The sequence below is a fragment of the Podarcis pityusensis genome (genome assembly GCF_964106645.2).
Source record: "Podarcis pityusensis genome assembly, chromosome: 13".
Classification (NCBI taxonomy): domain Eukaryota; kingdom Metazoa; phylum Chordata; class Lepidosauria; order Squamata; family Lacertidae; genus Podarcis; species Podarcis pityusensis.
In genome coordinates, this window is record NC_138038.1 from 19,939,700 (window position 1) to 19,955,650 (window position 15,951).

At 48.4% G+C, this 15,951-nt stretch overlaps 1 protein-coding gene and 1 long non-coding RNA gene across 3 annotated transcripts in view; one reads left to right on the forward strand and one right to left on the reverse strand.

Moving 5' to 3' along the window:
* Window positions 1-15,951, forward strand: part of FAM117A (family with sequence similarity 117 member A) — a 38,643-nt gene that overhangs the window by 10,596 nt on the left and 12,096 nt on the right. For both annotated transcript variants that reach the window (XM_080979427.1, XM_080979428.1), the window contains exon 2: window positions 8,930-9,102. In XM_080979427.1, coding sequence (XP_080835553.1) covers window positions 8,930-9,102 — 173 coding nt within the window. The remainder of the gene's footprint in view (window positions 1-8,929; window positions 9,103-15,951) is intronic.
* LOC308462185 lies at window positions 13,563-14,507 on the reverse strand. The gene is made up of 2 exons (XR_013979055.1): window positions 13,730-14,507; window positions 13,563-13,631 (listed from the first exon to the last, which is right to left on the reverse strand). It is a non-coding gene; the product is annotated as an uncharacterized lncRNA (long non-coding RNA).

Genomic DNA, 15,951 nt, shown 5'->3' on the forward strand with positions numbered 1-15,951 from the left:
GACTCATCCATCTGACGCTGGGGGTTTTCATTGGAACTTCTCCGCCAAATAGTTTCCTTGCAGCCTAGGTGAAGTGCACCACTCCAAGAGCAGAGAGGGAAACCACTGTGAAACCTTTGCCTTTTTTTTGGGAAGCACCCGGCATGTTGGCTAGTTAGGGCGTGTGTGTGTGTGTGTGTGTGTGTGTGTGTGTGTGTATAGGGTGGGGGTTGCTGGTTAGTTGGTTGGTCAGTCGTGATGCTGCTTGCCAAATAGAGCAAACTGGGCGTATTCTTGGCTGGGTGGAAATGTTTGGATGCCGAAGGACAAAAATTCCACTTTGCGTCGTCTGTGTGGGTGGATGGAGCTGATGGAAGAGAGCTTTTATATTGCGAACAACTGCTGGCTCTTCTCCTGCCTAGCAAAGAATGGAAAATAAGAGTGTCTCTACTATGAGCTGGGCCTAGTGGAACTGTAAGCAGTAGGATACGTGCCTGGGTGGAGGGGAGAACCCAGAGCAGGCTTACCCAAACTTGGGTCTCCAGCTGTTTTCCAACTACAATCATCCCTGACCCACTGGTCTTGCCAGGTAGGGGAGTTGTAGTCCAAAAACAGCTGGAGAGACAAGTTTGGGAAATACTGATCTAGAGTATCTTCCTACCCCCACCCCCCCAAAAAAACTGGTGCTCTCCTATTAGCCTTGACTATTGCTCACGCTGTTGGGAGCTCAAAATGCCTGGAGGGCACCAAGGCTGGCATAGAGTTGGCAGTATCAATTTTCCTGAGTTTCAACAGTGTCCAGAGTCTGGGTCTGTTTACTACCGCTTCCTTGTTGCAGCCAGGCTGCTCACAATAATAATAGGCTCCATCTGTGCTATATACATTGAAAGCAGTAGCACACCGCTTTAAACAGCCATGGTTTGCCCCAAAGAAACCTGGGAATGGTAGTTTGTTAAGGCTGCTGACTGTTCTTAGGATCCGCCCCCCCCCTTTCCTCTCTGAGCTACAATTCTCAAGAGCGGTAGTTAACAATCAATCCCTCTTCCTAGGGAACTCTGGGAATTGTGGTTCTGCGAGGGGGAACAGGGGTCGCCTAACAACTCCCAACAACATCCTTAGAAGGCTATGGCTCCCATGACTCTTTTGGGGAAGTCCATGTCTTTTAAAGGGGTGTGGTGCTGCTTATATAAATGTGTAGTGCAGATGGGGATCTAAATGTTTCCTTTGCTGCGGGTGTTGAAGATTTGTGGTGCTCGTTTTGTGGTGGTTCTGAAAGAACTTCTCTACACGGGAAGTTTCCGTGGAATGTTAATACTTTGTTTGGGTCATTGCTAGGTTGCTGTTTTTCCTTGTGCTACTCTTGTCAGAAGGTTTTGCTTGTCAGAAGGTTTTGCACTGCGACTTGGGGCTATTGCTGCCTGTGCCTCCCTGCAGAATGCAGTGCAAAATAATAATAATAATAATAATAATAATAGCAAAGTTCTTGGGTGCTATCAACAAAAGCTGCATAATTCTTCTGTTGTTTTTATCCTAATAACTCTCGGCCAGAAGAAACTCAAAAGTGGCTAACAGTTAAAACATACAATGCTTTCGAACTACTGTAGAAAGATGACCTGGTCATACTTGGCAACTTGTGCTATATTTGGCAGCTCCCCTAAGGCTACTAATAATTGTGGTTGTACCTTGTATGTGTACTCTTGTCTTAGTGTAGCTAGTGTTCACAACCTATTTTATGACTTGTGGTTGTTGTAGTAATTTGCAGCTTTTATTTTGCACTCATGGTTTTGGTTTAAACAATCGCGCTACGAGAAAAGGGCAACCCGCAGTTGCGTATTGCAATAAATGGAAACCACAGTGGCAGCGCTTGTCAGATCATCCAAAGGTTGTAAGGCCTGCCTAGGCAGAAGCGTTGAGCAGTTTCTCAGCCATTCCAACTGCTTTAGGCTGATGGGTCTTGCAAGGAGAAAGGTCTTCCAGGCTACAAAAATGTTGCTTCTGTTTAAGGTTTCTTTTCATATGCAACGTGCATTCATACCGGTGTATGCTTAGCTGCACGTATAAGTATGATGTAAGAATGCCTGAGCACATGGTAAACTTATGGAACCAGACCGCACATGAGACATTTGGTTTTTGCAGCAGCATGAAACACTTCCAGCACTCAGACCACTGTCTGGAGAAGAGTGGTGCATGCACACCCACACTCGGAGAACTCAGCTACCCATGCATTAATTCAAAGAGAATATTTTATTGCAGTGTTGTTGGTTGGACTACAACTCCCATCATCCCTAGCTAGCAGGACCCCAGCGGTCAGGGATGATTGGAGTTGTAGTCCAACAGCAGCTGGAGACCCAAGTTTGAGAAACACAGTTTTATTATTAAATTTCTACCTCACCCTTCCAGGAAAAATGGGGAGTTCTTTCCAGCATTGGGGTCAAGCTGAGATGAGTAGCAGCAGCAGTTCAGATACCTGCTGTACCGCTAGTGAAAAACAGTGCAGAAGTCGAGCGGAGAAGGGAATGTGGGACTCCCGTTAGCTCCTGTGGCTCTGGTTGTATTGTACGCAACAGTATTATATTCCATTGTGTGCATTGATCGTATGTAATCAGCCCACTGAATTCTATCCAGATGTTTTATTTCTGACCCTCTGCATCTTGCAGTCGTATGAACTAGGAAGGGACTGTTGCATGCGTTCCTGAGAGCCAATGCAGCTGAGTATTGGGGGGGGGGCGAGGAAGGAGCAGAACCCCCTTTTTTGCCTCCTTTCCAAAATACTGATTCCCTGCCCCCCATCTTCCTTCAGTGTGTAAAACAAGACTAGGTAATTAAAAAGGAGCTGTCCCAGACGGAGGAGCCGAAGAAGCGAGGCAGCTGCCAGACTGGTGGTCCGAGATAGTGCCGGTTCCATTTATCTCCGAGCTGTTCTGTTCTGGACGTCCGTCCCCCCCACTCCCCAGATCAGAGATGCTCAGCTAGCGATGGGAGTCTAGAATATGCAGCCAGGTGTGGCTGGGCTGAACCCAGCCTAATGGACGAGGCTGATAATAGAGCTGTGCTGTAAACAGGACACCCCACCCTGCCTCTGCTTCTCTCGCATGCCATCTTTGTCTCGCAGCGAGCATTGTTTTGCTCCCTCTGGTGTATTTTTAGGTCGTGCTGCTTTGACGGGAGCTGAGAAGTGCTCCCAGGCCAGCTGTTGGGACTGCAATCTTTCTTGGCTCTTCTCTCTCTGTCTGTCTGCGCAGCCACTGATTTCACAGGTGCCTTCAGCGCGGCAGGGCCTATCAGGTGCGAGTTATATGGGGGGGGGGTTACCAGCTGACCACCCCAACCCTGGGATCGTGAGTTTGTGCAGACTGCCTTTTCACCACTGAGCGGCCACATCTCTAGGGTTAAAGGGCAGAGTTTTCGGGCTGCTGAACCAGCCTTCCGAGCTGGCTTGCGACTGCTCTGAAACGGAGTGCGCATTGCATGCGCCTCAAATAGAGCCTGCCTGATGCTCAGTCAACAACCGGTGGAGGGGGTGCCTTAAATAGCTGCTAAACTGCTGTGAGTCAGGAGCTCTGAATCTGAGCTGCCAGAGATCTCTCCTTGGCAGCGTACCAGGAGGTCCCGGCTTTGGTTATTACGAGTGCATATTAATTTACGTGTAAATGAAAAAGCAAACAATCTCCAGCCTTGGGGCTTGGGTTGGCATTTCTCTTTTGCTTTAAACGCGGTAGCTGGGAGCGTGATAGCTGAGAGTGAGCCGGGAGCCAGGAAATCGTCACTTCAGAGCTCTCCGGCTCAAACCACAAATTTGCGGGTGGCTCTGTGCCACTTGGTCTGTGTCAGCGCTTCCACACCCCCCCAAAGTACATCGATAACGCAGGCGTGTGCTGTGGGAGGGGGCTGTAGAGTTTGCTACGATAATGTGTTGTGAAGTGGTTAGATATTCCATAAATCTGAAGTATTACAATGCGGTTCTTGGGGCATTTGCAGCTCATGATAACAGCGTTTTCATTTCTTCTCCCTAATCAGGCTAGTACCAGTTACTTGCCAATAGCCCAGTATTCTGCTGCTGCTGCTGCTGCTGCTACTACTACTAAAGTGGGGAGGGTGAAAACTTTGATGCAAGGGGGTGGCTGCTGCCCCCCTTTTTGCTTTACGAAAGAAACTGGTTGGGTGAGAGAAGGAAGCATGCACTCTGTGCCGGCAAGCACAGGTTTAAAGTGCCATTTAGCTCCTAGCTTTCATATCTCAGTTTCTAACACTGCCTGGATAATGGGCAACTTCTGGGGTCTAAATGCGGCCCTCCATGCCTCTCTCTGTGGCCCCCAGGGCTCTTCCCCAGGCCACACACCGCTCCCACAGGCCACATTTTCCTTAAGTGTGTTTGTTTTGCATGGCTGGAATGTGTCCTTTAACTGCGACCATGAACCTTGCTTGCCTAGGAATAGGATGCAGAGGCAGGTCTCCGTGTGTGGAAATAATCTGTCTTCTGCTTGGACTGTTGTGACTCACTAATACCCCATCCTGTAGGATTCTATCAGTTACATTTATCTACACAATCGGAATGAACGTCTGGAACCAAAATGCTTTTTCTGTGCAGCCTGAGCAGGAGCAGTTGCCATTAACGAAAAGAAGTCGGAATAGGCCAATGCATATGTGGACTGTTTCTGGATCAAGTGACTTCTCTTTGAATTATCAAAGCTCTTAATCTAGCTCAAGTTGTCAACTGAACTATCCAGATGTTTAACTGCGGGTCAATTGCAGTCATTTGAAAAATAAAGACTTCAGAGCCATCTTGCCCCCAAATGGCAACTAGACATTCCATTTTGGCGACTGCAACCTTGGTTTAAGGAGCCATTTGGCCCCTAGCTTATATATCTGAGTTTCTAACACTGGTGGAGAGAGCGCAGTTGCACTCAGGTCCTCCTTGCAGGTTTTCCATAGGCATCTACTTGGCCCCTGTGATGCTGGACTAGATTGGCCTATGGCCTGATCTCTTCTGTTTTTAAGGGGCCTGACTCTGCACAAGGCAAAGCTTCCTACGGGTCTTGAGTCTCCATTATGATTAAACTGCATGCGACACTGTTCAGGGCACAGCTTGCTTTATATCCATCCGTCAAGGTTCTTGAGGTGGCGAATGTCACATATATGCCGCTCAGGACCCATGTGGTTAACAGCACTTGTGAGCGCTGTACAGTGTGCTTCCTTTGCCAATGAGTGAGCTGGCTCTCGCGCATCTGAAATCAAAAGTGCAGAGGCTCTTGAGGTTTCAGTAATAAAACCTGCTATGATTAACACTTAAGATCAGGCACCGTGGCCTGCCTAAGCCTACCTAGTGGCTTTAGATAAAGTTGGAGCATTGCTCAGGGTTGTTTCCAGGAAGGGTATCTCTCCTGTTCCTACCAGGAGATGCCAGGGATTAAGACCTTTTGCCTTCAAAGTTTGTGCTTTTACAACTGAGCTGTGGTCTCGTTCCTCCCCTGCCAACAAGCTATGGCTTGGCAAAGCTGAGATCTTGGGTCCCCGAACTGAGGCTTAGCCTATCAACTTCCAGAAATGCTGGGGACCAGGGACTGGGCATGCTGGGAAGCAGGAATGTTCACAGAGCACAGCTGTTCCTAAATATGGCTGCAGCCGTTGGCATCAGAAATAAGTGCATAAAATAGACTTGCCCCGGCACAGTCAAGGAAATAGTAATCATCATTTTACTAAGAAAATAGTTGCAGATCCTTGTAATAATTTGGGGAGGCCTACACCAGGCCCAGCCTACATGCGTACAGTCTAAAAATAAGAGGAGGGGATGCATTCCTTTACAGAAGCAATTGGGAAGCGAATGTATTAAGATGCAATTAGATGTCTGTCCCAAGGGCTAGGTGTTACACTATCTCATCTCATATTTCATCTCTTAAGCCTGTGAGGAAGGTTCAGCTGAGAGAATTGCCCAAGGCCACTGAGCAAGCCAGTGGATGGGGGGGGGGCGTGTTTCTCACGCTAAATTGGATACAGGTGCAGTTTGTTCAGAAGGCGCTTAGATTGCCTCTGTTGCAAAGGAGGTGTGAGTCCCCCTTTCCCTTTGGAAAAACCCGGGGAAGGTGCAGCCAGTCCTTTTCACACATAGAATCAGAGTTGGAAGGGACCCACGAGGGTCATCTAGTCCAATCTTTTTGCCCAACATGCGACTCGAACCCATAGCCCTAAGACTAAGAGTTTCACGTTCTACCGACTGAGCTATTAAATAATAATAATAGTAATAATAAAATTGTTTATACCCCGCCCATCTGGCTGGGTTTCCCCAGCCACTCTGGGCGGCTTCCAACAGAATATTAAAATACAATAGTCTATTAAACATTAAAAGCTTCCCTAAACAGGGCTGCTGTTTTCTAAAAGTCTGGTAGTTGTTGTTCTCTTTGACATCTGCTGGGAGGGCGTTCCACAGGGCGGGTGCCACTACTGAGAAGGCCCTCTGCCTGGTTCTCTGTAACCTCACTTCTCGCAGCGAGGGAACTGCCAGAAGGCCCTCAGAGCTGGACCTCTGTGTCCGGGCTGAACGATGGGGGTGGAGACGCTCCTTCAGGTATACTGGGCCAAGGCCGTTTATGGCTTTAAAGGTCAGCACCAACACTTTGAATTGTGCTCGGAAACAGTCGATGCTGCCTGTCTGTCTTAAAGGGGAAGGGCAGTAGTAGTGCTTTGTTTACAGGTGCACCCTTCCCAACTGACTTGTACAGGAAGAGGGTTTAGCAGGACTTAAAGAAACGCTTGGAAACTTGTTGCTAGCTCCTGCGTTTAGAAAGCTGACCTACTGCATGGGCCCTTCAAGGTAGAAAAGTGAGCTCTTCCTGACTTTGTCCCGGTTTGCCTGTCACAGTAAACTGTAGCTAGGAATATGCTGTGAACACATCGAGGGGTCCTGTTTTGTTTCTCCCCTAACATGGGCACAGGAGTGGCAAGCCGCACTTCTAGGCTTAGCTTTATGTCTGATCGTGGTGTTTTGCTCCAAACAAACCACAGCACAGAGCCAAGGTTTATTCTCATGGCTTGTTTGAGCTAAACAAATGGTCCATCGTAAAGCTAAAGCCAGATATCCCGGCTTGTCTCTGCTGTACATGGTAAGGAGAGTTACGTTCACAGTAAAACATTAACCATGCGTGGCAGCCTTTGCGTCCTGGAATTCCCAAGGCCAGCAATAATGAAATAGTCGAAGAAATTTTAAATTGGTTGCAGTAAATAAGCAATGAAAGCAATAAAGCGGTGCAGCAAGTAACAGGAGGTCGGTAGCAATAAAAGGAAAAAGAATTGAGAAGCAGAGTTTTGACTGATCATCTTATAAGCAAATCAAGAGAGGATCAGAGGAGTAAAAAGAGCGACTCAGATTTGCATGAAATTTGTGCATGCTGGTGTGTGCGCGCTGTGTATAGAAATACAGTACATTTCACTTTAATACAACTCACTATAGTGGGGAAGCTTGGCCAGCTGATCAGGGTGCCTATCCGGTCTGCTGTCAAGGTGCTGACGGTTGTTTGGCAACATCAGGACCCCCCCTGCTCTCCCTTCTTAGGGGTCTTGAAACTGGGCTTGGACCAGATAGCCTTTTGAGTCTGTAAACCTGCCCTCCATAAAAAGTAGGGCGCATTGACCATCTTCCAAATGAGCTGCAGAGAAGGCCTTAATTCCACGTGCCCACCCGCCACATCTTGGATGGCGAGGGTTCACAGAGGAGGGCGTCAAATGCCATCCAAGTGGGAGGAGGCAACCTTAAGGATAGTGTGGGCTTTAAAGGTCAAAATTAGCACTTTGGATTGTGCTTGGGAACCGGGAGTCAACGGAGATGGCACAACACCAGAGAGCTCCGTAGTCCAAAAAACAAAATCCAAGCTTTGGTAAATAGTCTGTGGAATGCTCTCCCCAGGGAAGTTCGCCTGGAGCCTTCATTATGCACCTTTAGGTGCCAGGCAAAAACGTTCCTCTTTAACTAGACATTTGGTTGATCCGATTTACATCCCATGCCCTTTTAAAATGGGGGGGGGTTAATTGGTGGGTTGTTTTTATTTTTATTAGTTGTTTTGTGTTTTTATATTTTGATTTTATTATGTGAATCAGCCTGAGACCCCCAGGTATAGGGCGGTATATAAATGCTAATAATTAATTAATTAATTAATTAATTAATTAATTAATAATAGTACTCTAGGTGCTGAATTTTGAACAAGCTGGAGTATCCAAATGGGGAATCTATTTTTTTTTTTTAAATACTATTTATTAAATTTTCCACTTTAACAATCCAATCAAACCATATTAAATATTCCAAATTATACATATTATTCAATAATCAATCAGTCCAAGTATTATGCCAAATTACAAAAAAAAATATTGGAGGTATCTTCCCATGTTCTGAGGTTGGGGGGCTCTGATCATCTCATACTTCTACTGCTTTCATAATTTCCACGATAGTTCCCATAAATCATTCCGATGTTATTCGTTACTTTTCACAGCTTCTGAGTTTATCAAACAAGCGAGATCAAACAAAACAATATATTCTGTGTGGAATTTACGTCCAGAGTTCCCTCCAAATGGGGAACCTAAGGCACCTCTGGCAATGAACAGATAGTGTCGAAATTATATGAACGGCATATGCAAAAACAAAACGCAGCCCCATCCGTTTGCAAAATTTTGGGGAGATTTGGCAGGGTGCGGAGGGAATCTGCTAATAATTGTTCCTTCCCTTTGGGGGTTTTTGATTTAGTTTTTGTTGCTTATTCAGAAGCACATGCATCAGAAAGGTTAGGGAAATCATATGGCCGGTCTACGCACCATACATTTAAAGGATTTGGCTTCCTGGGAATTGTAGTTTGCCCCCTCACAGAGCTACACTTCCCTACACTACAGATAAGCTCCTGCTGCAGGTAGAAGAGATTTAGGAGTGATGCTTCGAATTCTTAACTTGTTTCTCTTCCTTCCTCTCCAGCTAGTGTCCCATGTGCTGCGGCCGGTCCGGTCGAGAAGGCCTGCCGGAACAGGCCCCCCCGGGTGAGGCGCACTTCCTCCCTAGACACCGTCCTTGGATCGTACCTCTTGGGCCAGTGGCCTCGGGATGCAGAAGGAGCTGCCGTAGCGCATATGAGTGACAAATCCACCCAGGTACTGGAGCTACCTTTTTGCAGGGACAGTGGGAGATCATGGAGGGATGATGGGGCAGATCCCTGAAGGTGGCAGGAGATGTTGCCTGGTTGGGCTGGTGTTCCCAGAGGTCAGGCTGGGATCAGCAGCGATGTGTTTCCACGAGCCCTCTCAACTTAACCGCTTCGTAAGAAAAGCTTTTGCCAGATCAGGTCAGAGGTTCACCTTGTCCTGCACGGAGCTGAGTGATGCATTGAGAAATTATCTGAAACGATTATGGTGTTCACATCACTATACTGGTTTCAGACAATCTGAGCTGGCGATAAACCGTGCCCGTTCAAATGGCCTGCAGACAGCAAAGTCGCAGGCAGGCAGGCAGGCAAAAGGAACCTAAGGTGGGAAGGAAGAAGCAGCCAAGATACATTCCAGAGTTGAACATCGTGGTGTTCAGCTGTTGGTATATCACAGTGTTGAAAACCAGATATCTCTCAGTCCTACTCACCCCAGCACTGTCTCCTGCCTTATTGCAAACTTCCAATTTGTTGCCAAGTCCCGTACAGTTCTGTCTGCACTATGGCGATCTTGGTGCCCAGCCCCAGTAAACACCATGCAAAGTCTTGGGGGAACTTTCCCCCTCCATCTCCCAGGAGTGGCCCTTGGCTACAGGCAAGAGATGCCTGGAGCAGGGCTGGGCGATAACAGTTTTTCAGCATCGCGGTATATCACCAGCCAAACATCGCGGTCGGGCAATATACCACGATGTTGAAAAACAAGCAGCATTGGCCTCCGCTTGCGAGGCACGGTTGAAATTGCCGCAGCTCTCACCGTGGGAACTGAGGCAGCTTCGCCCCTTGCCTAGCGGACTGGGACGAGGCAGTTTGTTTGTGCAGCTCAGCTGGGGCGTGGGAGGGCTCCCGAGCCCCCACTGAGCCATCCCTGGTGCTCTCCCCGTTTGTGTGAGAGCCAGCACTGGGCTGGCGGATCCTTTAACTGCTCGGCTGAGGTTAGCTCACTCCTCAGCTGAGCAGTTAAAAGATGCATAGGGAGGAACAAGCTGTATCGGCGCCTCACCAATGCAGATTTCCCCCCTCCCTCTGCACAGTATGATATATCGCTGGTGAAACTGCCACCGCTTCTGAGTCCCTCCGCTAGCAGCGCTTGCTGGAGGAAGTCGCTAGCAGAGGAACTCGGAGGCAGTGTCAGTTTCACCAGCAATATACTGCTGAGTGTAATCGACATCGTGGTCTGCTCCTCATCCCGGTCCTGGGCGATATATTGATATATTGCCCAGGCCTAGCCTGGAGGGGCTGTTTTGCAGTTGTGTTGCACAACCACGGGGTTTGGCTTCTGTGGCGATGCAGGTGATCTGAAGAACCTCTGCTTTCATCTTACTTGCAGCCCACACGGTTGTCAAGCAGACAGTGCTTGATGGGAAGCGAGAGGCGGTTGCTAAGGAGCCATCAGTTGCTGGATGACGGGCAACGAGCGTCGCAGTCCAGCTGCATCTGGAGTGCCGCAGGTTCCCCATCCTTGCTACACTCCACAAAAGCATTTAATATGTCTGTTCTTAAAGGGTGCTACCGGACTGTTTGGTTGGAGAGGCAGGTTAAAGACAGGTGTGCCCTTCCCAGGCATTCAACCCAGTAGCTGAACGTAACCTCTTTGTTCTAATTATCAGGTTACGGGTTCAATCCCCGTATGGGACAGCTGACTATTCCTGTATTGGCAGGAGGTTGGACTAGATCAGGTTTCCTCAACCTCGGCCCTCCAGATGCTTTGAAACTACAATTCCCATCATCCCTGACCACTGGTCCTGCTAGCTAGGGATCATGGGAGTTGTAGGCCGAAAGCATCTGGAGGGCCGAGATTGAGGAAGCCTGAACTAGATCCTCAGGGTCCCTTCCAATGCTACAACCCATATTCTGTCTCCACATTTGGTGGCTGTACGTTGTAAGGAAGAGTAGGAAGCATTAAGGAACTTTAAAGTGGGGCCTGAAGTCAGAAATGGAAGTACTTAAAAATAAAACTGTGTGTGTGTGGTTTGTGTCTTTTGGCCAAACAGCAATACCCCCAACCTGGAGAAAGCAACCCATGAGCAGAAATGGATTTGCTGGGCTTGGAGTGAGGGCTGTCTCCAACAGCCTGCGACTGTACAGTGGTACCTCGGGTTAAGAACTTCATTCGTTCTGGAAGTCCGTTCTTAACCTGAAGCACCACTTTAGCTAATGGGGCCTCCTGCTGCTGCTGCGCCGCCGGAGCACGATTTCTGTTCTCATCCTGAAGCAAAGTTCTTAACCTGAAGCACTATTTCTGGGTTAGCGGAGTCTGTAACCTGAAGCGTATGTAACCCGAGGTACCATTGTACTGAGAACCCTTAGTGCTGCCCCACAGGGGACTGTATTTTGTTCAGCAACAGCATTGCCCAGCCGCCTTTCCCTTTGGCTGAAGCTAAACCAAGGCTATGCACCCGGGGAGGGGAATATCCCGGTCACTGTTTTGCAACCCTCTTGTAAAACCAGATGTGCAAGGGTTTAAGCTGGACTTTTAAAATTTAACTTAGATTGTGCAAAAAAAATTATGCTGGAAAACATTGAGCCGGGTAAACTAGAAGTCTAAATGCCTTTCCCTGCAAAATGCATGCATGCCCAGGCTGGGTGAGAGTGCTCTCCTAAGTCTCAAGCCCTGCTCTTTGTGTCTGGCTTTCTAGGGAAGGCCTTCCCTGTTGTGCTTCTGCTGGTTAGAGGCAAAGCTTGACTTTTCCTTGGCTTTTGTTGCAGAGGCAGCTGTCCTCCTGGAAAGGGGCTCAGTGCTCCGAGGCTCTTTCAGCTCAGTTCACCGCCCTGGGCCAAAACCCTTATATAACATTTCTCAGGGCTGTGTGCCATGCGCTGATTTTGAGATTGAGGGCTCTTGCGATGGAAGAGAGGCTTGCTCAGCGCGAGGCGTGTGTGCTCCCGGATGGAGCGGGGAGCCTCCAGCCATCGAGGAAGCCTTGGCAACCCATAAATATTTCTGCAGAGCAACAAATGGTCCTTCTGAGACAAAAGGACAGCCTCGGCCCCTTTCAGCTGGAGATGAATCTAGCCTTTTTAATTGGAGTGCCTAGATAGAGAGCGTGTTACAAAACCAGCCTCGCAAGCAGTGACCAAATAGGTACATTAGCTTGAGTGGCTCCCTGCAGGGTTCAACGTTTCATCCATTAAGAGAGGTACTCGGAGTAGCAACAGCTTGGAAAGGAGGCAGATCCATAAAAAAACAACAACCCACCATCAGGCAAAGTTAACAGCATGGCGGGAGCTGGAAAAGCAGCCCAGTGAAGCTATAAAAATACAACATAACTGGGCCCCGAGGTATTAAATCCTGGAAAAACAAACCTGTTAATTGGGAGCCTGAAGCTGCAAAGCAGTGGCTGAGCAGGTTTCCCTGGGGATAGGATTCCAAAATGGCGGTACCATCACCAAGCACGCTGTCCCTCCTGGCCAGACTTTGGGCTGGTTTTCGGTGTAGCGGTAAATGTGTGTCTGCGCCATACCTCTTCAAACCATGTGTGGAGTCTCACGTTGCTGAATAGGCTTTTATAAAAATGAAACTCCTTCGCATGGAGAACTTGAAAAACCCTTTCTTCCTGACATGCTAAACTTCCAAGTGCAGGGAGTTGGGAGTGCCTGCAGGAGTACTGATGTGTACGTGAAGCGGTGGAGTCTTCTTGCAATTTGACCGCTTCTGCAAGAACCAGGCCTTGGGTCTCCTACGATGTTGGAACCTACAGTCCTATGGCATCTGCTGATCCGGGTGACCAAAGAAGTACACGGGAAGCTTCCTTACATTGAGTTGGACCTGTAGTCCATCTAGTATTGCCAACACTGACTGGCAGCAGCCTGCAAAGCTTTTCTGATGTGGGTCTTTCCCAAGCTTAGGTAGAGAAGATGAGGTAGAGAAGATGAGGATGGAACCTGGTACCGCCATTTTGGAATCCTATCCCCAGGGAAACCTGCTCAGCCACTGCTTTGCATGAAAAGTAGCTGCTCTAGTCCTGACCTATGACCTTTACAGAAGAGGTTGGATCAGAGCTATGCAAGTCCACCTGTGCAAGGCAGGTCTAGGGTAGCCCCTGCACAGTGACTGTAATGTTGGTTTAGCCAAGACGCGCAGCCAGTCTGGACAACCACAAAGGCTTCCTTACTGAACCTGCCCCAGACCAAGGAACTTGGGGGTTGCCCCATTTTCATCTTTGCAACAACCCTTTTAGATAAGCTCAGTTGAGAGCCTTTCTTAAAAGTTGACTTGGCCAGCTGAGGACTTGAACCCGAGTCTCCCTAGCCCAAGGCCGGCACGTTCTTTGTGCAGCCTGCCGTTCTGGTGCTGCGCCCACTTCGCCTTCTCTCTCCCATGGGGCGTGGGGATCTTGGGGTAGACTGCGCAAGCTCAGGTCGCAGGTGAAGCGAGTGCCTGAAATCCTTTTTTTCTCTTGTGTGCAAGAGCTGGTTTAACGTTTCAACAGAGCCTCCCAAACCTCCTGCCTTTCTGTGGGTGCTGTGGCTCGCTTTCTGCTGTGAAGACAAAGGATTTATTTATATTTATAGCCTTGGGGATGAGACTCAAGAGGCACGCCCTTCCCTGCAGATTATCTGACCTTGTGGTTTCAGACCTTGTGGTTGTCTTCTCAAAGCACTTTCCTCCCCTTCTCTCCTGCTCGGCGGAAGCTGTTTGGCCACTACTAGAATAACGTGTTTGGAAACTTCCTGCCTCATGGCAGAAGGCTGGGCCTGCGGGGGCAGGGTGCTCGAAGCCAGGCCTCCCCCTTGGCAGCAGCACCAAGAGCTGCAGCTTGGGGGGGGGGGTTTCCTCTCCTGCCGCGCATTCCCTCTGTACCCCCTAGCCAGATCTTGTGCACATTTTATTTATTATTTTATTATTTATTTCTTAATAAATGTTACAGAAAATTAAAATCAAGTAAACAAATACTAACACAAAATTAAACTAAAGAAAATACATGTACCCCTACCCTGTAAACATTATTATTATTATTATTATTATTATTATTAATGCTCCACCCATCTGGCTGGGCTTCCCCAGCCACTCTGAGCGGCTTCCAACAAAATATTAAAATACAGTAATGCATCAAACCTTAAAAGCTTCCCTAAACAGGGCTGCCTTCAGATGTCTTCTAAAAGTCTGCTAGTAGTTGTTCTCTTTGACACCTGGTGGGAGGGCGTTCCACAGGGCAGGTGCCACTACCGAGAAGGTCCTCTGCCTGGTTCCCTGTAACATAAACCCTACATACCCCCATGACTTCCCTCCACCACGACTCGACTTCCTTTAGCTCAGATTTACCGTATTTTTTGCTCTATAAGACTCACTTTTTCCCTCCTAAAAAGTAAGGGGAAATGTGTGTGCGTCTTATGGAGCGAATGCAGGCTGCGCAGCTATCCCAGAAGCCAGAACAGCAAGAGGGGTTGCTGCTTTCGCTGCACAGCAATCCCTCTTCTTGTTCTGGCTTCTGAGATTCAGAATATTTTTTTCTTGTTTTCCCCCTCCAAAAACTGGGTGCGTCTTATGGTCTGGTGCGTCTTATAGAGCGAAAAATACGGTAAATACAGTGGTGCCTCGCAAGACGAAATTAATCCGTTCCGCGAGAGTCTTCGTCTAGCGGTTTTTTCGTCTTGCGAAGCAACCCTATTAGCGGCTTAACGGATTAGCGCTATTAGCGGTTTAGCGGCTATTAAAGGCTTAAAGGCTTAGGGGATTAGCTGCTAAAAGGCTATTAAAGTCTTAGCAGATTAGATAAGGGGGGGGAAAAGCGAAAAAAAAATCTCTAGACTCGCAAGACATTTTCGTCTTGCGAAGCAAGCCCATAGGGAAATTCGTCCTGCGAAGCAACTCAAACGGAAAACCCTTTCGTCTAGCGGGTTTTCCGTCTTGCGAGGCATTCGTCTTGCGGGGCACCACTGTACTGTCATTGCATTCTTTGGGCAAAACATCTCTTACAGCCACTTCTATTTATTCTTCTCGCTTATACTTTACATACTTAATCCATGCATGTCAACATATTCTTTTTAGAGCAATGTTTTGTTCCATATACTCCTCAAAGCTCTTGTGTACACTTGAGGAATGGAGGCCGCCTACAGCTTTCCTTGAGCCCAGGACAGGCATGAAATCTGCCGGCCGATGTGCATTTCAGCAAGGAAGCAAAATAAAACAAAGCTTTCTGGGCTCTCCGCTGCAACATGATGTGGGGATTCCAGGCAAGGCAGCTCAGCCGTTCTTGCAGCCGGGGCAGGAAGCTTGCACCAAGGTGCAGCAGTTTCACCTGCAAATAGTTTTTTGAGACGTCGCTGCTGCGCGTGGGGTGGGTGGGGTGGGTTAGCCTCCCCCACACCGGCGGCATGGGTGGAATTTCCCCCTTGTGACCGGCACTTCGTAACTTGAAAGATAAGGGTTTATCTCGAGGTCTTAAAAATACCTCGAGTGGCGGTTGCTATTTGCTCCTGCTCCCGAAAAGCTTTGCTGAAGGGTTGGGCGGCAACTCTTGGCTCCGCATCAACACTTGTGGGCACATTTTTTCCTGGCATGAAGTGGGGGTCAAGGGGGGAGTCATTGGCATTCTACAGTTCCACAAAATGTCTGGGTCCTGCCCCTTGCAACTCCTCTCCCGCCACTTGCAAAAGGCCTGTACCAGTCAGGATTTGCAGCGGTTCGAGCTAACTTTCCAGGGTTGTTCAACAGGGCTGTTTAAACAAAAAACATTTTAAAAATGGCTGCCAGATTTCCTGTTTTACAACAGCCTTTCTAGGGAGGCCGGTTTTGCTGATAGAAAAGCCCCTTCTGCTGCCTTGGCAGCTGGAGAAAGAGATGTCCCCAGACCATGGT